Consider the following 27860-nt stretch of genomic DNA (forward strand, 5'->3'; position numbering starts at 1 on the left):
AAGATATAATAATCCACTAAAGAACACAGTTAAGACACGATATTAATAACATAACTAACACCACAGGTAGTATCATCGATGAATCTAATGGTGATAGCCATTATTTACATGATCTGGCTTATGGCCTTCTCCAGGACTAGGACCAGAGTTGTTAATATCCTCCAATAGTATTGTTCTTGCTGATGATAATGAACTCATGACAACACTACTCTCCTCTTCATTAACATCTAATGGCCGAGCCATCCCATGTTGGAAGCATGACACCCCAAACAAAATAATAATAACAGAAATTAATCTTCCAAGTCCAACCATTATTAATTCTCAGATCAAGGTGTGTGATTTTGCTATTGAATTAATATACTCCTATATATGACTTCACTTTACTTGATATGTTAAAATGAGCATAGTGCATTGCTATTTATAGTGTTGTCATGTTCTTAAGCAATGCAAATTATTTGTCATGTGAGATTGCATAACAAGTTTTATTAAATTTACTATTATACTTGGGTTTACCTAAGACCACGCAAAGTGGATTTGATGTAAAATATTGAGCATGTATTATCTTATTACTTATTACGGTAAGGTTTATCAAAATGAGATAAATGTTATTTCCCATATACCTATTTTCTATTAAGTGACATTGAACCCGGACAGTAGAGTGAATTTACAAATTTCAAGCAATCAAACCAATTTGTGCGACAGTGACATTCATTCTATAAATAGCTATCAGTTTAAAGTTTATTCCAATGTAAGTAACTGACTGAATAGGCGATTAATCACATGCATGAACCGCATGTTTTTCGCAGCTACTACTATTGCCTTTGCAACTGTATAAAGACACTGTATGCCTTTATCACACATAATCTAGAGCAACGAATTATAATTTGTTAGTTTTACTATTTTGAAAAATATTGTCACATAAGTCAGTTTTATACAGTACGATTACTACTTACACGGTAGATAATCGATTAAGAAATACACTATTTAATGGTTACAAATTTTTCAAAGAAACAATGAAGTTGCATGCATATGAGGCAGTTGGGGATTAACCCTTTAAATATAGTCGCTTTCAGTTGAGGGACTCGCCCTTGAAATATTGTAGCCCTCCCAATTGTTCCCTAGCAATTGGGGCTACATCAAGGCTTTTGAGATGGTCTGTGAAGACCTGGTCATCACACCGATCGTGGGAGTCTTCTTCTCCTTTTACGCCATCAAACTAGCAAAGGGTTATTGGGTTTGAGTAGTCAGCCCGAGAAAGCCTTTTTCACGTCTCATTCCAATCACCATAAATATTGAAAGGATATGTTTTTTTGTGTGAGGGGGCAAGGTGATTCGCCCGGGGTGCTGGGAACTGACGAGACCCCTTTTTTTCCTTTATCCTAGACAGACAATTTCATGGTGATCATTGGATACGAATGGGCCTTACTCTCCCCGAGGAGAGGAGGACTATCCGCTTTTTATAGCATTTTGAACATATGTACTTTCACAAAATGGTTAGACTTTGGATGGGGGCAGAAAACATCTCGCCGCCTACTTAGGTAAGTCGCCTAATACTTTCCCCTTTGCAGGATTTTTATATAGCGTATATGACCCTTGCGTGTTGAGGAGAGGAGACACAGATGGGAGAAACTTAAGTCTTCTAGCTCGGGCTCCAACAACCCCTAGAACCAGTCACCTTGAGGGTTTCAACGTCAAGGGGCAGAAAAGGCCTGTCGAGAACCCGACTCCAAACTCGCCTAATGTGAAGGCTCAAAGGTTGGAGGAAGGCTCTCATACCACTGTTGGGGAGGCGAACACTCATGTGTATCTTGTGGGCGAGGTTTCCCCTCCTGCTATTTTGTGGAGCGATGTTGGCTTCGACACCCTCCAGTTCAAGAATTCTCAGTTTCTCACCTCCCTTTTTTCAAGATGTTCCCTGCTGATTACTAGGCCCTTCGTTTTAAGCTGATTTTGGCTATTGTGAATTTGAAGGATAATTCTTTCTGAGGGTGCTCATGTTACAGGATGTTGATTGATAAAGGCATGACAAAGCTGAGAAAGAGCTGGAGGAAAAGCTTCGGGAGCAGAAGAATGCTTATAATGAGAGCCAAAGGCTATTGCAGTCTCTTCAAAAAGACAATGAAAAATGGGAGAAAAATATGGCAGACAAAAAATCCAAGGCCAAGAAAATCTTTGTCGAGAAGGAATCCATGCAAAAATCCCTAGATGTTGCTCTCCTTTGCAAAAAAAAGGATTTGGAGAAATAAGTGTTAGAGCTTACTGACGAGGTGGTGTATACTTCTGACGTCTATTTCGAACACACCAAAGAGTAGGTCCTATAATACACAAGTTAACTTGACGAATGAGCAATTTATTACTTTGATCATTGAAATCAGCATGATTGGTGAATTTGGTAGTTGGTGGTTTGACATTGACTCCTCTCGTCATGTGTGTTATGATCGTGCAATATTCAAAACATACATGAATATGAAAGTATCGTTGAGAGTTGCCCACACCATTAATGTTGTCGGTATTGGATAAATGGAACAAAGTTTACCTCTCAAAAGAGTTTAATCTTGAAGGATGTCATGCATATTTCAGAGATTATAAAGAATATTGTTTTTGGTTTTCTTATAAAAAGGCAGTGTTAGCCAGTCTATTGGGGTATATTTGTACACAATCACGAAGAATAATATTTTTGTGAAATTGTTATGTTTAAGACTTTTGTGATTGAAACTGAAATTCAATTTAATAAAAAGATTAAGAAACTTCGTATTGATAGAGGAATTGAATATGATTTTAGTTTATTTAATGAATTTTATAAATAATATCGAATTGTACATGAAACGACTGCACCACATTCTCCGAAAATAAATGGTAAAACAAATAGAAAGAATATAACTCTTACTGAACTTGTTGTTGCAATTATGTTGAATATTGACGTTGCTCCTCACTCGTGGAGGAAAGTTTTATTGACTATTTGTTATGTCTTAAACAGAGTTCCCAAGTCTAAAATAAGATTTCTCCTTAAGAGATATTGGAGAAAAGACAGTCAAATTTGTCTTACTTTAGAACTTGGGACTGTCTGGCTTATGTTAGAATTTTGAATCCGAAGCAAATTAAACTTGCTAGTAGAGCCTATGAATGTCTATTCATTGGGTATGCTACAAGCAATAAGTTATATAGGTGTTATGAACTAAATTCTAAAGCGACCATATAATCAAATGATGTTTTGAAATCTATGAAGACAATTTCATATCAAATCGAGAAATAGTGGGGGCACTTAATCAAATCACTTTCCTGTAATAAGAAGCACCAAAAGCATAAATGAAGTAGAAACAGAACTTCGTCGAAGTAAACGGGTAAGAGTTGCTAAAGACTATATGCTCAATTATGTGGCATATATAGTAGAAGAAGATCCAACAAATCTTCAAGAACCCTTATCATCTCTGGGTGCAGATTTGTTGGAAGAAGTTATTAACGATGAGATATATTCTCTAGAATCTAACAGGACATGACACTTAGTAGACCGGCCTCCTAGTTGCAAACCAATAAGTTGTAAATGGGTTTTGAAACAGAAACTAAAATCTAATGGAACAATTAATAAATACAAGGCACGTCTTGCAGCCTAAATTTTTAGGCAAAGAGAAAATATAGATTTCTTCGATATCTTTTCTCCAGTCACTAGAGTTAAATCCATTAGCGTACTAATTTCAATTGCTGCTATTTATAAATTAAAAAGACACCAATTGTAGTTCATGGGCAAGAAATGAAGGTCTATAAGTTAGATAAGTCTCAGTATGGTCTAAAACATGCTCCAAAGCAATGACATGAGAAGTTTGATAGACTCATTGTGGAAGTTAGGCTGGTTCCTATGGAATTTCGAAGCACAATTCCTAGAGCCTTCACTAAACCAGGATACACATGTAGGGCCACTAAACCATCCACAAAGCCTCTGTTCTCACATAAGTAGAACTCCCAAAACCACCATAAAATTCCACCATACAGAGTTTTTCGCCACCGTGGGCAATCCCTAATCATCATACATCGTAATATACTCATAAAGGTCTTGGAGTCCCCTCACCCTTGCAAGAAGAACACACACCTATACTTTTTTAATCAATATGTGCAAGTTCGATTGTTTAATTCAAATGTGTTAATATTCAAATATTAAGTCTTGACCATGATAAACTCTACTGGACTTGAGAAAAAATTGTTTGATGGATAGTTGTCCAATTCTTATTCTATTTATGGTGGTCTAATACATTATATATGTACATATAATATTTTAGTGTTTATTATTTAAAAGAGGATATATATATATTAAAATTAGATAAAACATAACAATTTAATTTTATATAAAGAATTGTAAATAAAAAAGAATATTATAACTAAAATAAAATTTAAATTTTTTTAAAAAGAATTATTAAATATAAAATTGTAAATAAGCATTAAAAAAATTGAAAAAAATTAATCAAAATTAAATTAGAAACAAATTTAGATACAAAATTAGCTATGAATTAGCCATCATTTTTGGGTTCAGCTATCATCTTTTTCTTTTGCGACTAAATTAGTGATAAATTCTAAGTTTCGATATGAATCTTCATATTCATCTTTTGTGACGATTTCAGTTTCAGCGACTAAATTACCGTCTTTATACATATTCAATATTTATAATATAAAATGGTTAAAACCATCACATAACAAGCCATGTTAGTATATTTGATACGATGTCATTGTCACGTCATTGTCACGTATGTTAAATCACATTAAATCTATCATGTAGTATGCCATGTCATCTACCATGGAGTGACTAATAGTGTGAACTAAAATTTTTAAGATGATCAAAGTTCTTAAGAGAAATATTTTAAGCGGCGACTGAAATTTAGAGATGAATGTGCGCTGTGATGGATCATCACGAGAAGAAGCATCCCCATTGAATAAAAGAATCACTCAAATAAGTGATAGGAGCACCATATATATTCACTCATAAACTTGAGAGATTGAGTATATACACTGTTTTGCTTATGAAATGTTTAATCTTCATTTATTCCAAACAAAGTGGAACTTCCAATTCACAATTATTTCTAACCAATCTGTTCTCAAACTTTAAGTTAGTTAGTAATTTTTCTCTTTAAAAAATTAATGTGTAATTAGATGAGCACAATTTGAAACAGTGTTAAATATGAATGAGCGGAACACGCATACATACATACATGCAGATGAATTTAACTATACGTTTCCTATTTAAAGAAGACTGTGAATTTCGTTGGTCATTTTATTTTATCTAGTCTGGGTGGGCCAACCTGCCTCATATGCATGCAACTTCATTGTTTCTTTTTCAGTTCACATTCAAAACTTCACTCAAGTGCATAGCACATGCATTTTTAGCATGCTATATATATGCAACTCTGAACAACCCTAACTACCCTATGTTAATATTTTCTTGTCTAGAACTCATAAAGTGCATGCGCATAGTGAATGAAATAATGGCATCCATTAAATATTTGGCATCATATTTATTTCTTGCAAGAATCTTCTATATATTTATTACTAGATTAGATGTATATGCATCTCTTTAAAGTCAGAGAAATACCTTATTTGTACAGTTCTGAGTATCATATGTTGGTTCTGTCAATAAAAGTATGATATGTCTGTTATAAATTTGGTGCAAGTCACTCACACACCTTAGCACAAGTCAAAAATTTATCAATTATTTGCCTTGTATAATTGAAGTTCTGAAGGATAAAACATGCTAGTGATTATGTACACTTGGCAACTTCAGAAACCATCTTTCTTTTGTTTTTCTTAATACAAAATTTTCTACTTTTAATATTTATGATTTTCTCACTATAAGAAAACCTCAAAATCTGTGGGGTGATTTTGTCGGGTGTTAATTACCTCGAAAAAAATCTGTTTGTGGGGTTAATATCATCCCGCAATGTAAATTATTTAAAAATATATATTATTTATTTTTTTTATCTCGCAAGAATTGGTGGGAGATTTAAAATTTTTGAAAAGTGACTTGCAAAGTGTTTAACACCCACAGCGTTTTTTATAAAATTTGGTAGGAATTTAAATAATATAATTATCGATACGTCATGGACAGGTGAACGTTTTGAAATTTAAAATTTATGAAAAGTGAGTTGCAAAGTATAAAATACCATGCAACACTTTTTTTTTAAAAATGGTAGAAATTTAAATGGTACAATTATTGGGGTGTCACTGTTGTAGGTGAGCGTTCTGAATTTTGCAGACATTGCGCGGTGCATCTCACTTGACAATGCACATGTCAAATTCAAGAGTTGCGGGGTGAAATTAATTTCGCAAAGTCCGGCAGCTCTAAGAGTTGTGGGGTGCAACTCACGTCGCAACCCTATTATATATTTCTTACACTCCGGCCAGGGCCGGTTGTGCAAGTGTAGGAAGTGCTACAACTATAGCACATACCCCAAATTTTGAAAAGTCCAATTTTTTTCCACCATGACTTTCAACTTGCATATGCCCCATTAAAAAAACTTTCATTCTCAATTAACTTTTCGACTCCAAATCACCATTTTTGTGTTTTATCACATCAAATAGAGAAAAAAATTACAATTTAAGATAAAATTAACTCATTTCATCCCTTGTTGTTTGCATTAACATTGTGCTTGAGCTGGAAAAAATATACGTTGGGTCTGGAGATGCATCTTTGAATTTATCTGCTACATATTTCGGAGATACATCATCAAAGTTGTCTGTTACTGTTGTTTTTTTAACAATTTTTCTATTTTGGTTCGTATTAAATATGGTGTCCTCGCATATAAATATATTAGATATAAAATAGAGATGCATCTCCAAACTAAAATTAAATAAAACAAAAAAATTATGTGTTCGGAGATGCATCTCCGAAAACAGATGACATGTTTTACTTTTCGCCATGGGCTTGGGAGTACGAAAAGAAATTCCCCATTTGAACTGGGCCGTAGCTTGTTGAACCGGTGGTAAGAATGAAAGCCCGAAATAATCCCAGCAGCCAGCCACCAACGCCGCTCGTTTGTTGATGTTAGCCGGCGGCCATCATCACTCCGCACCGCTCCTGACATGTCTGTCCGTCTCGCCCTGAGGTCATTCACTCGTCACTGTCATTCCTCCGCCGAAAATTCCAAATGGCTCACACTTCCACCTGTGAATACAACCACCATCAACACTTCCTCCAACCAACTCTCCTCCACTTCAACCACTGCCCTCAAATGGGTCACTCGTTGCTGCCCCCAACTACCCAAAACCCTTGTCCACAAACTTTTCCGCCTAAAACAAGTTCGAATGCTTCCACCACAACAACAACAAGAACAAGATCATAAATTCAAAAAGGTGACACCTAAAGACACCTTGAACCCCGGCGATCGTATATTTCTTCCACATTCTGTCAAACAACAAACGCCTGTACCGTCCAAACGTCCTGACTCTCCCCTCACTCCAACTCTCACCGCCAAACAAATCAATTTTATCCGTGCTCTTGTTATCTATAAGGTTTCCCATTTCAACTTACTTCACTTTCTCATTCTCTCTTTTCTTTTCGCTATCTCAACCGATCTTAATCTGTATTTGTAATTGAATTCAAATTTAGGATCCTGAGATTCTTGTCCTCAACAAACCTCCCGGAATGCCAGTACAGGTATATAATCTTTGTAGCACTAACACCTCTGAAAGAGTGAAAGAGACAGAGACACTTGTTTGATTATTTTTGAAATTATTACCAGTTTCGAAGTGTCAATACATATTAATATTCACTTATTTATATTCTCCTTTAAATAGGGTGGCATTAATATCAAATGGAGTTTAGATGCTGTAGCTTCAGAATGTTTAAAGCATGAATGCCCTGAATCCCCTCGTCTGGTGAGTTTTCTTCACTTGCATTCATTCAACAAAATTGTGTTTACTTAATTTATTGTTCTCTTGCTAATTTTTAGTAATGCATCAATTTCAAGTAACATAATCATGCATTCAACTTGCTCATATTTGCAACGGGGATTCCGTAATTATTAGTATAAATTTTAATTACTTATATCAACCAATATCATTGAAGGCTTTGTAATGTATGAATGAACTATACTCCTATATATTAGATTGATACTTGAGTTATGTGGTATATTAGGTGCATAGACTTGACAGAGACTGTTCTGGAATTCTCGTCATGGGAAGAACAAAGACAAGTACTACGGTTCTGCATTCCATCTTCCGCGAGAAAACTTCCATGGCTTCAGATGATGTGGGTATTGGTATAATAATGACAAATTTAAGTTGGTATATTGATTTCATTTATTAACTCACCTGCTACCCTTCGATCTTAAATAGATTGGCACGGAAAAGAGAATCTTACAAAGAAAGTATTGGGCACTGGTGCTCGGATGTCCTAGACGTTCACGAGGGATGGTTACTGCTCCACTGGGTAAGGTTGTATCCATATTGACGCTTCATCACTGTTTATTAGAATTGTTCATTTGGCTAATCCTTCAAGATATTTGAATCCATCTCCCCAGAATAAAGTAGTTACTCGTGGATCTTAACTTTGTCTTAGATCTAAACTGTCTAACATTTGAAACACATAATTGGTATTTTATCTTGGTAAATCCTATTTTAGCCTCTGTTTCCTTTCGTGCTTTGCGTTACTCGTGGACAAGGGGAGTAAGTTTAAGGCCAAATTTACAATAGCTCGTAGAGGCTTATCTTAATTAGCATCCTGTACTAAAGTAAATGATAGTTGATTTAATGAACTATAAAAAGCTCCTCACATTGTGAATAATGTTGTATCCTTTCATTTTGTTTCAGGTGGTGGTTGACAACGGAAAATCTGATCGAATAACTATAGTTGACAATTCTACATCGCTGTCACCCCAACATGCAATTACAGAGTACCGGGTGATTGCATCATCATCTCATGGTTAGTATTGAAGTTTACTTTAAATTTTGAGTTTTAAATCACCTTAAATTTAGAGGTTGACATTTGTGATTGTCCCACAAAGTGAGTGAACTTGTGTTTTATAACACGGCCTAACTCTTGCAGCGTTTTTTTTTTCCTTTTTAGTGAGTGTGACATTTTAAACTTATTTGGACTTTAGTTTTGACTTCTCAAATTATTCTTATTGCTAATGACTAATGAGTCAATATAAAAAGTGTCATTTGTGATATAAGAAGTAATAATTACCATCCCTCGTTATGGAATTACTGAGATGCAAAAAAACGCATGCTTCCAAACTTGTTGAATTTACAAAGCGATTTATTACATAATTTAATCTAACAATTTCACATCATCATGTGTTATTGGAAGAAGCAGGCACAAAAGAGCTGATAGCTACATATGAAGCAAGACTTAAATTTTATTTCATGTTTTAGAAATATAGTTAGTAGTACAAGTAATTGTACCAATTGATGATATCCTACAAGATTTGTATATACAGACCTAATTGCTAATGTGTGAGCCAAAAATATATTGAAAATTTTTCATGTGTCCTTCGTCCTCCCCCGTTTGTTATGATGAGTTTTCCTTCAAAATTTGTCTCCTTTGATTTTCTCTGTTGGCAACACCTACTTATGTCATGGGTAACGATGCAGGTTATACATGGTTGGAGCTTTCCCCCTTAACAGGTAGAAAACACCAGGTAATAATAGAAACAATGGAAGAATCATTACTATTTGATCTTGGTACCACAATTTAAAATGTTTAATCAATTCATATGCTGCATCCGTATAATTTCTATTCTAATTGTGTGCGATGGTGCCTCAGCTCCGAGTCCACTGTGCTGAGGTGTTAGGTACACCAATAGTTGGGGATTACAAATATGGATGGCAAGCTCATAAGAAGTGGGGACAGTTTGATTTGTCTACTCTGGAGGACTCAACTGAAGAACTTCTGAAGGAAGAGACATTACCTTTTGGCCTTAACTTGAACAAGGGTAGCATCTCTGACAAGCGTCCTCATTTACATCTTCATTGCAAGCAAATAGTCTTGCCTGATATATCTCAAGCACTGCAAAATGTGCAATCACTATCAGGTTTAAGTTATGACCTTTCAGCGGTTAAAGCACTTGAGTTGGAAGCGGATTTGCCTCCATTCATGAAAAAGAGTTGGGATGTGACAAGTTCGTGAGTTATGATCGAAGTGTAGCAGTCTTTTTAATTCACTTGGTTCCTTCTAGGTAATTTCTTCCATTCGAGATTGTACTTAACAATTTGATGCAATCAAATGATCAGCTGCGCACATAAGTTGAGGTATCTGCTATAACATAACTCTCTTGGGAATTCAATTGGCATTGCATTTTTCCAAAGGTTGAACTGAGATTCATAAATTGTCATTTTTTGAATAAAATTGTACTATTTGTTTCTACTAGCTGTATATATATTCGACATTATTGTAGTTGATAGATGCACCTCAACTCTATTGCATTTGCATGGGCGGTTCACATTATTGTGAGTTAATATCTCTTTATTTCTCAAAAGAAATGAGAACTCCTTGTAAAAAGACAATTACAAATTTTTTGATAGTGTATTAAACTTTTTTCATCGGTTAATTCTTTTTGTTCTTTTAATTACCTTGTTTTTTTCCTCTTAGAAATTGAATCCTCTATTTTCTTTCTTTTGAGAAATGAAAGAGGACTCCAAAACCAATATTGTTTTATAAACTTTATGGTAAATGAGGATTTTCATTTGTTAAGGATAGCAATAAACTTAATAATGAGGAATCAAAGAAAGTCTAAGTCTTAATTCATTTTAAGAAGTTATAAAAAAAAAATTCTTATGATGATAAGAATTTCTTTAAGCTTACATATTTTTATTATTTTTGTTGCAGTACAAAAGGTCATATTTCTTATGTTTGTTATATAAGAAACTTTGATATTCCCATTGATAAAATTATGCATGGGTTGAAAAAGTAAGTAACCCAAGAGGATCCAAATAAAAATGAGTACTAAAAAGAACTTTTAATTCTATTTTGTATGTGTATTTGGAGATCATGTCTAAAATTGTAAAATTTAAATTGTTTGTTCAAGATACAATAAGACCATATGACATTGTAAGATTAAAGTTTCATTTGGTTGAAGATGAATTGAAAAGATTGAAATTTTTAAAGAGCATTTCATTGATATCAACATAAATCACCTTAGAAGAACATCAACATTGATATCAACGTTGAAATCGAATCATTGTGAAGAAGACAAGTATTTTAATATATGCTATATATTTTTCCTATATTATTTTACTTTGAATTTTAATCTTTTTCTTTTTGATAATGTCAAAAAAGGGGGAAGAGATGGTTATTTCTGTTAATTTTTAAGATACCAGAGACAAAATATGAATTACAAAATAAAAGGAGAGATATACAAGACATGGGCAACATCAAGTGTCAAACAAAAACTTCTTATCAATATATTTTGTTATCTTCATCATCTATTAATTTAGTTTTGATAAGATAAAATCTTCGGCCCGTTTGTTTTAGCTTTTTTTAAAAAAAATTGTTATAGTGTTACATAATTTTGTGTAAAAAAATTTTATAAAGAAACTTTTCATAAAAGTTTCAAATGAAAATTTCATTTGAATAGTTATTCTTAAAATGTTATTTTATGCATTTCATCATTTTATTTGAAACTATTTTTGGATATCAAATTTTCAAAAAATCACTTAATTTTGAAGCTATTTCAAATAGATTTCCATAAAAATCATTTTTGAAATACAACTTTTTAGAAAAATTGTGATTTTGACTATCTTTAAATCTTCAATAATGTATGTTTATGTTATAGGATGTCAAAATTAGTGTTTCAATTTAGAAAAAACGAATATAAAAAACTTGTAATATTTTGAAAAACGGTTTTATAAAATCTATTTTTCAAAATACAAAAAAAAAAATAATATTCTTTTAAAGCTGAAACAAGCATGCTATTTATCAAAGAATAAAAGTTTGGAATCAATAATCAAGAATGCACGGGCTTATGAATAATTAGGAAGTAAAGAAAATTGATTTTGATGTTAAGATACTTAATTGGAATTCACATTATGTATATCCATAGATGCTTAGAAAATCATTCATTTTTTCATCTCTAATGTTCCCAATTATTTATGCATCAAAATCACTCAATTCAAGCATTTTCAAAACATATTTTTTAAATTTTATAGGATGGTAATCGGTTACACAAATCATGTAATCAGTTACATGAATATGTTACTTTTCTGTTGCTGTTTGAAATTTAAAAATTATTCTGCATTTTTTAAATCAGGTATCCGTTTAATTGATTTAAGAAACCTTTTACAGAATGCAGAATTGTGTATTTTCATGAACCATTGTCATTTTAAACTATTGCAAACTTTCATAGAAATGTCTCAAACTTATGCATCTAACTTTAAAGGTTTCTTAGCATGTATTTATGGCAAAATACATCAATTTTCAAATTACATATTGCATAAAAATTTTAATACAATTCAAATTATTTTTTTAAGTGTTCATTCATTTTCAAAATGTTGAAACTTTGTGCATAACCTTCAAATCATTAAAAAAAGTTCATAATATATCATGAGCACTTGAGGTTTATATATTATATTTGAATTTGAACACTGAAAGAGAACATCAAACTTTATCTTGGAATTCATTTAAGATTCAAATACTTAAGATTATTTAAAAGTGCGTTGTAACATAATGACTAAGATTGTGGTGATAAGTTGTTTGTGGTAAAATATTCTTTGAATTGGGGTAGTTAAAAGTCCATCATAGTGTTTGGTATTTGTAGAAAAGGTCATTTGATCCAGGGAGATTCAAAGTCCACCATAGTGTTTGGTGTTTATATTATAAAATTATAATATAGGTCTTGGTGGGAGGCTTGTACAAATATCTAACATAGTGGAAATTCCTTCAAAGTATGAAGCGACTAGATGTACCTTTGGTTGATAAGTGGAACTAGTATAATTGACTTGTGCTCTTTACTTTTATGCATTCTATTTTTTGTATTTTATTATTCTAAGATTATGACATTTAATATCTTGCTTGCGGTAAAATAACAAGAAAAGATCTTAAGTGCAAAACCAAACAATTAGGACAACCTCAAATCAGCCTCTCTTAGGTTGCATCTTGGAGTTACAATTGACATCAGAGCAAGTTAAAGTAACTTGCTCCTCGATCCGGTAGAGTTGGCTTCCACAAAACTGTCATTAGTAGATGGTTGCAGCAATAACAAATCTTCATGTTTTATTGATGAATATTATGACTTCTGGAAAATTTACATGCAAATGTACTTAGAAGCACAAAGAGAAGAAATACGGGATGTTGTTGAAAATGGACCAGACATTCCTATAACTATCATAAACAATGTAGAACAACCAAAGGTGAAAGTCTTTAGGAACGATAACGACAAGAAGAAAATGTTGTTTGATAAGAAGGAAAAGAACATATTTGCATCAGCATTAGGAGTGAACGAATTCTTGAGAGTATCAGATCGAAAAACTGCAAAGGAATTTGTAATACATTGGAAGTAACACACGAAGGAACCGAAGAAGTCAAAAGATCAAAATTCAATATTTTATATAAATATGAATTGTTGATAATGCTACTCCATGAAAGTATTCTTGATATGCATAAAAAGTTCACCATCCTAATTAATCGCCCGACCGCTCTTGGAAAAGTATTCATCAATGAATAACTAAACTTAAAAGTCCTTAGATCATTGTCTAGAGCATGACAACCAAAAGTGACGATAATATCCAAAAAGAAGATTCTTTCTAAAATGTCATTGGCTGTATTATTTGGAAAACTTCAAGAATATAAAATGGAACTTGATCTATTGTAAAAATATGAATTGGATCATGGTAAATTGGAGAAGCGTGAAGAGCGTGAAGTTGAAGAAAAGCTATTGTAAAACTGATGCCAGTAAACTCACAAGGATAAAGAAAAGTATGGGAGAAATGAGAACACAAATAATTGGTTATAACTGTTATTCTTTACTTTCTCTTTCAATCAAGATTACAAGTGTTACAAGAATAACAAATAACCCTCTCACCCTAAATTAGAATTTGTAGTATGCAATGATGAAAGACTAATATGTTATTTATAATAAACCTAACATACTAAGCTAATGAAAATTTTCACAAATACCCATTACAAGCTAACTTATGTTACAAGCTAACTTAAATAATTAGACATAACAAACAAGCTCAATTCGAAATACTGACTACCATAACATTTCGACACTCACATACTAGAATACACTTCGACTACAGTATGTAGGTCTTCGACATCAACATGTGAACAAACTTCGACGACATGCATAAACCCTGTCGAACCAGAAACTACTCTTCGACCCAATAGAGTTTGATACAATTCTCACAAAAGCGATATGTGATAGTATTAACTAATGACTAAAAATATATATAATTATATTGACATATTCACAAAGGGCTCATGAGAGGCGAATATAGGGGTTCTCCAAGGATGGGCTATGAGATATATCGCCCTGCCAACTTCTTAGTCCCCCATTTATTGGAGCATTTGCCCATTATATGTAATGTCTAACCGCTTATTGAAATGCTCTCTCGTTTATGGAAACGAGGGGAGTGACGTGTCTCTATCCAAAACAGTATGATGACCTCACCATTTTCATAATTCTTCACAAACACATAGTGGTCAACTTCCATCTTTGTGAACTCATGTTCCATAATGGAGAGATCAGACTTCATGTACCATTTTCTTGGAACTTGTTTCATACCATAAAGACTTTTCTTTAAATGACACACAAAGTTTTTTTTCCTATTCAACAAAACCTTTCGGTTGCTCCATATAAACTTATTCATTTAGTTCTTTATGAAAGAACAATATTTTAACATCGAGTTGCTATATCTCTAAATTTAGTTTTTCAGCCAGACTAAGGATTTCTCTAATTGATGTCATCTCCACCACTTGTGCTAATAATTCTTTAAAGTCTTTGCATTTATATTGATGGCATCCCTAGTAACATTTCTTGCTATATACCCGAGGTTCATGTTGTTTTCTTCTGACTTGAGTTTGACACGTAATTGTTTTCCAATGCCTTTATTCCTTATGACACCTTTGCTAAGTCGTATACTTGACTCTCCTTTAGGGTATGTTTGGATTGAGGAAATATATTGGAATGAAGCGAAATAGAATGGAATAAAGTTATGTTCCATCGTTTGGATTGATTAAAAAAATGATAGAATGAAGCGGTATCGAATAGAATGCATTTCATCTCATTCCATCACTTTCCATCATTTTTTGTACCCTCCGATTTGGACGGAATGACAAACTTACTCTATTCCATTATTAGGTATCCAAACAAAGAAATGATATTTTTATTTCATTCCGCTCCGTTTCATTCCGTTCCGCTCCGTTCATTTTTATGTATCTAAAAATAGCCTTAGGGATTACATTTCTTTTTGTATGACTTGTGTCCATTTTTTCTGATATTTTGTCTTAATGACAAAAGTATACCATTAAAATATATTTCTTAAATAAATGTTAAAATAATAATAAATGATTTGACTAAATTATTTTTCTTTTAATTTTTTTGCATTTGTGTCTGAGTGCCGAAATAACTTAAATTTTTAATTGAAGTTTTACTCGTAGTTTACACACCACTTAGTTTAGTTTTGAATATAATCTACTTTCGAATTTAAGCACGAATATCATAAAAAAAAAAAAAAAAATTACCAATTACGAACAAAATAATGTCAATTTTAAATTTAAAAAAACCCTGAGTAAGGTGGTACTAGTAAAGTTTAGCAAAGAGGAGGACGAACATGTGAATCCATGATTTAAAAATCTGAAAAAGTTGAGCGCCCTTTACTTTACCACAACGGATTTGAGATTTGCATTAGCGCGAAAGAGAAACGGAAGTGAATGATGGAATGGGCATCCAGTGCGTCATTGCTCCACAATTTGAAGATCCACGATAATCCATGGCTTCCCCCAAAAACTTGGGAATCTCTACCCTCCGAAAGCGGACTTCGTGCACGCTCCTCTTCTCCTTCAAATCCATCATCAAATCAAACCCTCTCCACTCTCTCTGTAAGTCCAATTTCATCTCCTTTTCTCTTCTTCACTTTCATCATAACATAACACCTAATTTCAAAATCAACTTGGTTTCAGGAACAAAGTTTGGTGAGGTTAGCAACAAACGCTTTGCTAGGTATAAAATCATCTCTCATCACAATCCAAACCCTATCTCCCATTCTTTCATCTCATCCTCCTCACACCACTTCCCTCCGTCTCTGGAATCGAGCCTCCACCACTCACTCTTTATCAAACATACTTCAATCCATTGCTTCAACCGGCTCTCTCGTTTTCCTTCTCCGTCACTTCGTTGATTTCTTCACAAATACCCTAAATCAAGACCCTTCCCACCCTCCCTATACTCTTGTTAACCAAGCATTTGCTGTGGCGGTGGGAAAGGTCTTGGAAGGATACATTTCTGGTCTTGATACAGTCCAGGCATCTGTAATTTTCAGACGTTCTTCCAAACATGTTGATTTCTCTGGTTGTTTGAAGAGTGTTGCGCATTCCGAAATTACACTGCTTGAGTTGTTTCTGCATACGAATGAACTTAGGGTTCGGATTGAAGCACTTGCCAGCATATGTAACCTGCAAAAGTGGGGTCGTTGCGTTTCAGATACTGATTTTGAGGATCTGATTGTTAAAGCTACTTCTGAATTTTGTAACTTCTCAAGAGGAGGGGACTTGTTGACGTTTTTGTATAAACAGTTACAGGTCAGTCGCTGTATTTGAATGTGACCTTTTCGTTTTGTATAAAACAAATATCTACTGATCTTTACAGCTTTATGAAATTTAGGTTGCGGATTCTGCTCACTGTGATTTGCTCAAGTTTCTTTTTCTTCAATCGTGTGAACCGTATTGTGGATTCATTAGATCTTGGATTTTCAAAGCGGAAATCCATGATCCCTATAAGGAGTTTATTGTTGAAAATATCGACTGTTTTTCGTCTAATTCACAAGATCAAGCTGGTAGTTCTGTTGAATTCCCAGATGTTCAAGCCGATAATTCTGTTGAGTTCCCATTGGCGAGAATCAGGGTAATTCTTTCGTGTGCTGACATGCAAACTGTTTTTTTTTTTCCGTATGTATGATATCGTACTATCGCTTTGTTAGATTGATTCTCATATTGGAGACTTCGTATTGTCAGTTGCGAGATGGAGTTTCCGTTCCTGGATTTCTCAAGGAGTTATTGGTTCCACTTGTTAGAGCTGGTCAGCAGCTTCAAGTACTATTGAAATTGCTTGAACTGTGCATTGACGTTGCTGCTGGAAAACATAGTTGTGACGACTTTCTACCTTGCTGGAGTGGCTTCTCAAGCAATAGTCTGCCTTATTTTTCTCCACTGACTTTCAGCAAAGATATTATAGGAAATATGGTGCTTGCAAGAGAAAGCTACTATAAAAGGATGAATGAAAAAATTGAAAGCCTTTTGAGCAGCTTAGAAGTTAGATATCAGCAGGTATCATATTCCATAGTTTTGGTTTTTGCACAGTGCACTTTTCACTTCCATTTACTTTGTGTTTGTGATAGCAATAAATATTTTATTTCCAAAAGAAAAGAAAGGAATTGCAAGGCCAAAAATCAATATTTTCTCTTACAAGCACCAATGGAAGAAGAAATACAGAAAGACATCCAATTTATTTTTCTTCTTTCAAAATCAGTAAGCAAATCCAATTAAAATGAATATATGTTGAACATCATAAGTAAGGAAGAAAATTCTTGGATTGCTTTCTAACTAAATGTGTCCCATTATTTCTTTAAAACAATGTCTGTGCTAAGATCTTCCCTTTCCCTGCTTGTTTGTGTCAGATGATACAAAAATACTAGATTATTTGGGTCTTATTATCTCTAGAGTATCTTAGAATATGTCTTATGATTTCTTTTCATATTTCTTAGTTATTTTCATGGTTTGTTTCCTATTTGATTAGAATAAGTATTACTGTATTTGTTGAGATCCCACATTACTAGAGACATAATTAAAATAGTCATTACAAGGGATAGGCGATCCTTCACCTTAGATGCAGTTTTTTTCGTTTTTTTTAATGCTATGATATGGGGAATAATATACATATTTTTTAACATTAAACATTTTGTTTCGGCACAGCAGATATAGTTTAAATTTTATTTATATTCTTACTTTGTACTATGCCATTTATTGTGTATTTCTTTAAACTGGGTGAAACAGTAATTCTTGCCATCTGGATGTTGTGTAGTCTTGAGTTGAAATAGTTGTTGTTTTCTTCTAATTGTTATATATTGCTTGTTACTTAGTGCAACGGTTCTCAGATTCTTGCATTGATTTTGTAGTAATAACATTTGTTTGCACTCTGCAGTTCGTCATGTTACTGCTCTATGTTCCAGAATACATCATCATTATTTAATATTAATGATGCAACAGTCTTATATGGAATAAAATTGTTTCATAGTCGTCCCACTCCCATCAATGATCTTGTTTTATCTTTATTTTGATCAACAATTAGTTTTTGGATGTGACAAATGAAAAAGGAGTACAAGGAGTATACAATTGGGTTCATTAGGGACCCAATTAATAGACTTTGAAAGATCTAGAAAAATAGAGTCAAACAACTAGAAGTAGAGGAAGACCTAGAAAAACTATAAGAGAAGTTATTAAGAAAGATATCGGGATTAACGATTTGGAATGAAGCATGGTCCTGGATAGAACATTATGGCAAAAGTTGATCCATCTAGCCGACTCCACTTAGTGTGATAAAGCTTGGCTGTTGTTGTTGTTGCAGGGACCCAAACAATGAGATGGAGAGTAGGAAGAAAACTGATTTTCCTATTATGAGTAGGTGTGCATATTTCTCTGTTTTTTTATTCTCACACATGAAGAATTTCCTTTTGCAGGTACCTATGCCTACTCCAGTTTCTTCTTTTGATAATGGTGGGGGGACTTTAGACAAACTCAGCCAGCTCATGTCAGAAGACGAGCCTATTGTCTGTCCAACAGCAGATAAAAGTTCTCCAAAAATGTAATCTTACTTTCATCCCCCTCCTCCCACCCCTAGGAAAAATGTGTGCGCATGAAGATGTATGCTAATGAGCATGTTTCTCTTATTCTTTACTTGGCATATTAGTCATTTATCCTTGCACCTTTATTTCCCTTTGTTATTTCTTCGTTGATGTTTTGTAGAAATTCTCAGGGGATTTGATAACTTGGACTCGGATGTGTCAAGTACAGAAGACGAGTTCTCTTTGCTGGAAGATACGTATGATTCATCTGATACTTCATCCTTAAACAGCACTGAGGAGCAATTGGAGTCTGATCAGCTTAGTTGTTGGCCTTGCCCAATAGCAGGGCAACAAAGTCATCTAACTGCTTTAAAATTCTTGAAGATTAATACCTTAAGTAGTTCAATACATAATTCCCGTCATCATGAAAAATCAGGCAGTAATTCACATGGAATATGTGATAAAATGGTTGCCGTCGATCATTTGGTGAAGTCCTCCAATGAGGGAATGATATCAAGTGTGTTTGATACTCTAAATCCTGAGAATTCAAGGTGCTCAAGTAAATTCAGTATTCTACAGAGAGATAGCTGCATTGATAGTTATTCATCAATGGTTCACTTACTGAAAAAATCTTTTGATGATGATAGAAGTGTTGAGCAAAAGATTACAGAAAAGGACTTGCAACCCCTGAATTATTCCCAGTTATGTCATATTACCATAGGTGATATTTTGAGCAGGGAGACCTTGAGTGAGGATAAACCTGTCAATGATACACTAGCTTCATGTTTGGGTGCTTTTCAACCACTAAAAGTTGGCCATCAGGGCAATCTTCCTAGCATTAATCCCTTTAGTACGAACCTAATGTTGAGTAGAAATGTTTTGATTCAACAGACAAGTATGAAAGGGGAAAAATGCAAAGTAGATCATGCACAAACTTTGCCGTACTTCAACTTTTCTACTGTAGAGGACCCTTGCAAGGTTTATATGGACAAGTTACCAACCAATTCAATCCGTATAAACACATCTTCGTATCCTTTGGATAGTTGTGCATCTACTCATGGTAATCAGAATAATGAATATGAAGAAATTGGCCACAGGAATGAGGATGGGTTGGTTGATGTTCCCAAATATTGTTTTGATGCTTCACTGGATGTGGTAGACCATAAGCAATATGTTTCAACAGATGCATCAGGTGGGAGCAGCTGGGAAAGTCTGCTGGGCAGTTTTAGGAAAACTGTTGATTGTGATACTACTCAAAAGCAGAATTTGCTGTCAACATTTGAGCTGCCACTTGATATTATAATTGACAAGTGCTTAATTCAGGAAATCATGATTCAGTATCCTTATCTTTTTATTCATTCTGGTAATATAGTTGAATGGGTTAGGTGTGCTGTTTTATATTTCACTCCACTATAACTTCTATTTCTCAGCATGATACTTGATAGGTATCCAAGCACTTGGGGAATCCTTCCTTCAAAGAAGAACCACACCACTTAAATACTGCACCAAACATCTCATACTATTCTCTATCATAGTACTGCCCTAGAGAGTGATAGCCGACGTTCTGGCAGCTACACTCTACGATGCTTTACTTAGCCTTTTTGGTCAACCCTTCGGTAGATAGCCCTTTTTGAGCTACTGACATGACAACCAACTCTGATACTAATTGCTATGTATCCAAGCACTCGTGGAACCCTCCCTTAAAAACTACGTATCAAGGAGGAAGAACCAAACCACATAAATACTCAACAAAGCATCCCCCACAACTCGATGTGGACTTAGGCACCTAAGAATATCCGGCTCCTTTCGATGCTGTTCATGCATCTGTCATGTCAGTTTTATCATCCTCTGTAAATTGGTTAATGCAGCCTCAGTTGCTTCTTTACTGATGTAGTTGAAATGTATCAATCTACTGGAAGGCATCGTAATCACAGAAATTTGACTGTTTGGTGTAGTTGCTGTTGAAATGGGTTAGAAAGTTATACAATTAACTAGAAAAATCACAAGAAATGCAAATATTTCTAATTTTTTTTAATTTTATATTTTGAAATGATAGAATGCTTCAGTGGTGCTTAAATATTTTTTCAAAAACAAGTAGACTTTACCCCATTAGGTGGGACAAACAAGCTACATTAATAATAATTTGATGCCATTTAGAACTAATGCACCATAGTAATTTTGTCCCGAGTATTACTGTACCAACCAAGGTGCAAGTTATGCAGTAAGACTGTATAAAATATAATATGTTGAGAGGGACAATACTAATTTATTGGCCATGTTTAGAATTTATATGTGGAAGCTGATAGATGAACAAGGTAGAATAAGTATTATAAATACGTTATTACATGAGATCATCAACAATTTCTCATATTCAAAATTCAATGGGTTAGTTTGCATGTCCTTGACGATGCCAGATACAATTATGTCAGCAAATTGATCATCAACGTGCTTGAGGAGGCATTTAAGCTGCAAGAGCATCTTTTAGCACTGCGGCGGTATCATTTTATGGAATTAGCAGATTGGGCAGATTTGTTTATCTTGTCACTTTGGCGACATGTATTCCTAAATTTTGATTGGCAATGACTTTCATAATATTTCATAGCTTTGAGTTCTGACTATAGTCTACTATACTGCACCTTTACTCATTGTTTGTTTTACTTGAAACCACAGAAGTGGTCTGTTACAGAAGCTAGTGAGAGACTTCCAGAAATTCAAGACCTACTTGAATTGTCAATTCAGAAGTCTTCTTGTGAGCAAGACACCAATAAGGCTAGGTTGTTTGTGTACATGAAAGGACATGGGAAATTACCTCTTTCAGCATCTGCTATCGGTACATCCATACTACTACTGAAAGGAATTGCCCCTAGTTTGTATTCAATCTTTTTCTAGAGAACCAGTATTTTGTTTTCACTACGTTGAGAATGAACTAGCAAATAATTTCAAATTAACCACATAGGACAATATATGCCCCTCCTCCTACTTATATGAATGTTTTTATTGACATGCTCACCCCACCCATCGGCGGACGGTAAAATTATGTAATAAGGAAATTCTTAAATAATGGCAGGGGTCCGTTCTTTCGATTTCTTAGGACTGGGTTACCACGTGGATTGGCCACTCTGTATTATTTTGACACCTGCGGCTTTAAAAATATATGCTGATATATTCAGCTTTTTGATACAAGTGAAGCTTGCCTTATTTTCATTGACTGATGTGTGGTGCTCCCTAAAGGTGTGATTTCTTGCAATATCTCCCTTTTCTTTTCCAGTCCTTAATATTGTGTATATATGCATTTATTTTTTGTATATCCTCTAAAAAAGTTTGTGAGTTTTTGTCTCTGAAATACATAACGAATGGGCTAATTCTAACATTTGAAGTAGAAACGACAAATGGCACATGCCAACGTTATAACTTGGATGGATCAATCAATAAACATACTACGGTACAACATTGCCATAATTTCTGAAATGAGCTTTCTGTAATTTTAACTACTTATTTGCACTTTTATTTTTTAACTGTGAGATAAACAACTACTGGTATAAGTGTGTCGAATTCTGGTTGAGATTGTTATGTGCATTTATTCTGTTTTGTTTCTATTTCTGAAATGACTTCTTTATCTGTGGGTGCATTTAATACAAAAAATTTGGGATGTCACATAAAGGAATTATCCGCAGAAAATTTCCAATTTAAAACTGCGGACCACTTATCAATTAAAGATATCCAAAGAGTTGTCGAGGAGTAACTATTTATTTATTGGTTATTGGTTTAATTTTTTTCAAAGAATTTGGCCTAAGCCCAACTTAACTCCAAACACTAGCTCAAGGGGTGAGAATTGTTAAAGTCTTATAAGAAGGACTATTTTGGATGTATCTTTAGTTGATGTGGTTTTTCAAGTTTTCAGCATCCCCCCTCGTGTATTGGATTAGTCATTTGGAGTGTTAGTTTTGCAATTTTGGCCATACCATATCTTAGATTGATTCTAATACCATCTCAAAATTTGGGCCAAGCCTAACTCAACCCTAAATATTAACTTTAGGGAAGAGGATTGCTCAAGTCTTATACAGACTTTTTGTGCATATCTTTGCTCTATGTCGGATCTCAACAATTTTTATCTAGAAGTGTATTTTTGTGACATTCCTTAAAAAATCTATTATTTTATTATTCTTTTTTAATTTGCAAAGTGCCTTGCATGTTTCTATGTACATACAAATAACTTTTCTTACAATATTGGAGAGTCTGTTATTTCATAAATCTGCAGCTACATTTTGAAGTATATAATCCGATATCTCAAGTGCTTCTATTGTTTAGAATCACACTTTTATTTTGATTTTTCAAGGGAGTCTAAGGGCTTTTGTTTTTATTGAAAGTGCTTATTTTCTTTCAATTTTGGTGAACAGGATATGGCACATACAACCAATAAGGATCTAAATGCTGAAATTCGCCAGCATGGGGCAGGGCATCTTAATATATTAATGAAGATGAGGTATGTACGGATATTTTTTGGGAAGTCTTGGACTATTATGTATATTCAATTTAATGTGATATTCTTCAGGGGTCATGTCATGTTATCATTTTTAATGTAAGGAGCCTTGGAGGTTTGGACCATGTGGTTTAGGAGGGGACATTGTCGTTGATGAAATCCAGGAAATCTTTGATACCAGTGTATAGAAGTATGCAGAATATTTTCCATATATTATAAAGGGAAATTCATAGGGCATTGGTTAAAATTGTTCCTCTTATAAATTTTGAATATTGAAGAGGAGCTTCTTTTATCTGCATATTGGTATTTTTACGCATCCTTTGCTCCCCTTTCATTGACAGGCACCAGATCAGCCATTTTGTATCTACTTTGCAGCAATATGTGGAATCACAATTATCACATGTGTCATGGTGCAAATTTCTTCATTCCCTTCGGCACAAGGTTGAAGCCAATGGTTCTATTTGGCAGTTATTTATTTAGTTTCATTTGTGTATCTTTTTCTTCGAAGTAGAAATTGATGCCCTATGGTGCTTAGTAACTAGCTATTTTCAGCACAAAATCGTTATTTTCCATCATTGCTGATATAGTGCCCTATGGTGCTTGATATAAGACATCTCGATCCTGCGCATGTTTCCCTAGGTTGCATGTAACTCACATCTCATTCATAATCTAGTTCTGCGGATACTAATAGGAATACAATTCTAATCCTGTAAGGATCTAGGCTTTTAGCTTCCTCTGCTTTGGAACAGTTTCTGCTGGTTAGATTAAAATTTAGCAAGGGCAATTTGGGCTGTGCAATTTATACTGTCTGCTTTGGAATAGTTTCTCACTGTCCTTAATCTTTTAATTTATTGGATAAGGTGTCTTTGGCCTCTTGGCGGTGTTCAGCTTAATGCTAAAGGTTCTTCGAAGGAAATTGGGTCGCGCTGCTACACTTTTTGCCCCCCTCTCCTCTTTGTAATTTTATATATCTTATTAAAATTATATATGGGAAACTTTTATCGGGGACACCAATAAGACCAGAGATATTGTAAGAGATAGAATGTTGAGCGGTTAAGAATCAACACGAGAATAAAGTGTAGAAAAGACGAGGATGTTGCGTTGAATGTGTGGTATGACTATACGAGATAAAATTAGAAATGTCAATAGTGTTGAGGTAACACCTATAGTAGAAAAGATGGTGGGAAATCGACTTAGGTGATTTGAGCATGTAGAGAGAAGATTTGTAGATTATGTTGGAAGGAGAGTGAATTAGACGGGGAGGAGTCAAACAATTTGAAGTAGAAGAATCAAGAAGGCCTAGAAGAAAGATTCCGAGATTAACAAATTAGATAGAAACATGTATTGGCGTATTGCATAGAACATTAATTTATGGCGTAATTTGATCCATGTAGCCGACTCCATTTAGTAAAATAAATTGTTGTAGTTGTATTAAATTTATGATTGCTAGGAGACAGATGTTAAGGATATTAGAGTAATTTTATCAATTAATATATCTTTAAATTTATGACTTTTTCTTATAATTGGGTAGGATAAAAAAACCAAACACTTTCTTAAAATATTCTACCAGTCTAGATATGATCATCTATATGACTTCGAAATTCAATCACTATAACAATGTTTTGGATATTCCCGCCATTCTTGCAGGTGAAAGATATGATGGATCTAGAGTCTGTGCACACGGAATATCTTGCTGATTCATTAAGAATGTAAGTTTAAATTCAATTGATGCTTATCATTTATAGAGACACTTGCTATAGAGCTAAAACTATTTTCCTTAAATTCAGATGGTAAATAGGAGTTTTATGTATATGTTATTGCAGATGTTTCCTGTCTGATGAAACAAAGGCTGTGGGCAACATTATTGAGAGCATTTTGCAATGTGCACTCGATTTCCGCTCTTGTATTACAATAGGTGCTTGGGATATTGGAAATGATCGAGGAGACTTATTAGGAAAACTTTCCACAGTCAATATATCCCAGGTAAAACCATGCAAACTAAGTGGAATTTAATTAAAATAGATGTTCAAAAAATATTTAAATACTAAGCTGTTCTCTGAAAATATTAAACTTTTTTTTTGCCATTTTGGAGTCATATTTAGACTTTGTGATTCATTATTGTTAACTGGTCTTGGTGTGAAAATATTGAAATAGATTTTGTTATTGTTTATGAACTAAAAATAAATAGTAAAATGTTAATCGGAAATGTGAAATAAGTCTGAAAAAGTTATTAAAAATGTGGGATGTGAAATAAGTAAGATAAGTGGAAATGTTCATAAAAACAAGAAATAATAAGATAAAAGAAAATCTTGTATCATAAAAATCTGAAATAAGTATGAAAAATTATTGTAAATTATTTATTTTTCTTTGTTCTTTTTCAATTGTATGGTGAATATACAATTTGTACGCAGGTTCAATTAAGATGATGAAGATTAATTCAAAGGTTATAATTGCTGATGTTTCACATTAGTGCATCAGATTTTATATGTTATAAATAGATTTGCCAAAAAGGTCCTCTTGAAAATGGAACATTGTATTCTTGAACATGTAGGTTATGTCCTCAAATAATTGATCCTATACTCCAAACAATAGAACTGACCAGCTGTTTTAATTTATTTGCAGGTCCTTTCTATAAAGCAGAAGTTTGATAGAAGTCTAAATGAATTGCACCTCTGCTATGTCAAGGAACCTAAGCATGTGAATTTTGGGCTTTCTCGTTTTTGGGAATATCTCAACTATAATGAATATTATTCCGATGTTAACAATGGGATGGGGTACTACGCCGCCTGAATTTTTCCAGCTGCGACGAAGAATGAAAGTTTGCTTTGAAAGGTCAACATTGGTATGTGGCTGGGGGTATACGGTATTCCCATGTTTATATCTTTGATGAAGAAAATACAAAACGCAAAAAAAATTGAAAAAAAAAGCATTGGATCTGTAAAAGTAACATTATGTCCCATGAATTTGCCAACTTCAGGTTGAGATTATGTACATAGAGAATGTATGGGTTATTACTTTCTCAATGACAACTTCCAATTTAATTTTGTAAAAAGAAAAGAAACGGAGAAAAAATTGGTATCAAATGCATCATATTCAGCTCGGTTCATGGTTCACAATTTTTGTTTCTCATGGTAAGATTTTCTCTTTTTCATGACTTTAAGTTCCTTTTCAAATAGTATCCTCATTCTCTTTAGTTCTTGATCTTTTTTCTTGAAGGTTATGTTTTATGTTCTGTCAAAGTATGTTCACTAGACCTAACTCTTCCATCAAAATCATTTTACCCAATTGCTCTCATATCTTTAAGTAAGGTTAAGTAAGAACTATTATATTTATTTCTAAGACTTGATTTTAGCAATGCCTTTATGCTTAAAATTAGTTACCTCTTTTTTTTAGCAATGTTCTCATTTGAGTAGCATTTGAGCCACATTAGTGAGGGAGAAATCTTGATATAAGGGAATATGTTATGCAAAATAAGATAAGGGTGAGGCGACTCTGCCTAAAATCATTTTGCTATTTTTTCTAAGACAAAAAGTTGTCCAGTCTTAGTGTGAGTGACTTTTAATAAGTTAAATGAGTAATTGGTAAAGTGAGCTTAAAATGAGAAGTAGAAACGTTATCAAGATATTGTGTAATTTTTTTTAGCAATATAAGTGCATACTTGTGAATTGTTCTATAACCATATTTTTGTTGGTAAATTGTTCTACAAGAAGATCAACTTTCAATCTTCATAATTCACAACTTCACATGCAAAAGTTATAGGGTCAATGCAACTTTGAAATGCTAAAGAAAACAGATCACCCACCTATCTCCGGTTGAGAGTGTTTTTCTATGCATAAACATCCTTTACTATTTTAACATCAAATATATTAAGCAATTTATGTTTCAATTCACAATTACACAACCTTTGATTTATCAAATTTTACTTTAGTTAAAGTATTTTTAAAAATTATTTTAATTAAATTAATGTAGTTAAAAAAGTAAAATAATAATTAAATTAATCATTTGAAAACATTAAAACTAACTATTAATTAACTAAACAAAATATATTAAGTGTAAATCAATTTAATGAATCAACACATTTTTCTCTTCTATTTCTTTCATCTTAATTTTGTAATATCGATCTAATGCCTCAAATCTTTTTTTTTCTTATCTCTTTCTTTTAGGAAATATTTGCTTAATTTCCCTACAAAAACAAAGATGATACAACAGCAAAATCAAACTAGTAATTTTTACATGAAAAATATTCTCAATGTAAAAGAGATAAATCACGAGACTCAATCCTATAAAATATTTTAAATATATAATAATATGATACAAACGCTCTTGATACAAAAAAATATCTCTCAATCTCATCTGACTCTGATGGTATCTAATATTTTTCGAACTCACACCAAGATATGATAAA

General features: G+C 33.5%; 2 protein-coding genes across 12 annotated transcripts; both read left to right on the plus strand.

Moving 5' to 3' along the window:
• The first annotated feature begins 6915 nt into the window (after positions 1–6915).
• LOC131647186 (RNA pseudouridine synthase 4, mitochondrial-like) lies at positions 6916–10583 on the plus strand. Its single transcript, XM_058917098.1, has 8 exons — positions 6916–7491; positions 7589–7636; positions 7777–7857; positions 8117–8230; positions 8317–8415; positions 8791–8902; positions 9574–9620; positions 9746–10583. The coding sequence occupies exons 1-8, from the start codon at positions 7063–7065 to the stop codon at positions 10106–10108; spliced, it is 1293 nt and encodes a 430-aa protein (XP_058773081.1). The 5' UTR covers positions 6916–7062; the 3' UTR covers positions 10109–10583.
• Positions 10584–15701: 5118 nt separating this feature from the next.
• LOC131652661 (uncharacterized) lies at positions 15702–27051 on the plus strand. Of its 11 annotated transcripts, XM_058922595.1 has the most exons (14): positions 15704–16018; positions 16100–16717; positions 16800–17039; positions 17150–17461; positions 18871–18995; positions 19167–20312; positions 21390–21531; positions 21646–21805; positions 22043–22206; positions 23373–23458; positions 23797–23896; positions 25103–25164; positions 25279–25438; positions 26078–27051. In XM_058922595.1, exons 1-14 carry the CDS (start codon positions 15851–15853, stop codon positions 26243–26245), a joined length of 3651 nt encoding a protein of 1216 aa, XP_058778578.1. In that variant the 5' UTR covers positions 15704–15850; the 3' UTR covers positions 26246–27051. The 11 variants fall into 11 exon arrangements, 5 of the variants coding, with proteins under 5 accessions (XP_058778581.1, XP_058778582.1, XP_058778579.1 ...); XR_009298754.1 differs by lacking the exons at positions 25103–25164; positions 25279–25438; positions 26078–27051 and adding an exon at positions 22356–22417 and having other exon boundaries at positions 15702–16018; XR_009298755.1 differs by lacking the exons at positions 23797–23896; positions 25103–25164; positions 25279–25438; positions 26078–27051 and adding exons at positions 22356–22417; positions 23528–23789 and having other exon boundaries at positions 15702–16018.
• Positions 27052–27860: the final 809 nt, after the last annotated feature.

Source organism: Vicia villosa, linkage group LG2, assembly GCF_029867415.1.
Source record: "Vicia villosa cultivar HV-30 ecotype Madison, WI linkage group LG2, Vvil1.0, whole genome shotgun sequence".
Taxonomy (NCBI): domain Eukaryota; kingdom Viridiplantae; phylum Streptophyta; class Magnoliopsida; order Fabales; family Fabaceae; genus Vicia; species Vicia villosa.

Excerpts from the sequence above, each read along its gene's own strand:
- LOC131647186 (XM_058917098.1), top strand. The coding sequence starts at position 7,063 with ATGTCTGTCCGTCTCGCCCTGAGGTCATTCACTCGTCACTGTCATTCC. Across the intron at positions 7,637-7,776 it reads CTCCCGGAATGCCAGTACAG|GGTGGCATTAATATCAAATG; the intron begins GTATATAATCTT and ends TCCTTTAAATAG. Across the intron at positions 7,858-8,116 it reads GCCCTGAATCCCCTCGTCTG|GTGCATAGACTTGACAGAGA; the intron begins GTGAGTTTTCTT and ends GTGGTATATTAG.
- LOC131652661 (XM_058922595.1), top strand. The coding sequence starts at position 15,851 with ATGATGGAATGGGCATCCAGTGCGTCATTGCTCCACAATTTGAAGATC. Across the intron at positions 17,040-17,149 it reads TCCCATTGGCGAGAATCAGG|TTGCGAGATGGAGTTTCCGT; the intron begins GTAATTCTTTCG and ends TCGTATTGTCAG. Across the intron at positions 23,459-23,796 it reads AATATATTAATGAAGATGAG|GCACCAGATCAGCCATTTTG; the intron begins GTATGTACGGAT and ends TTTCATTGACAG.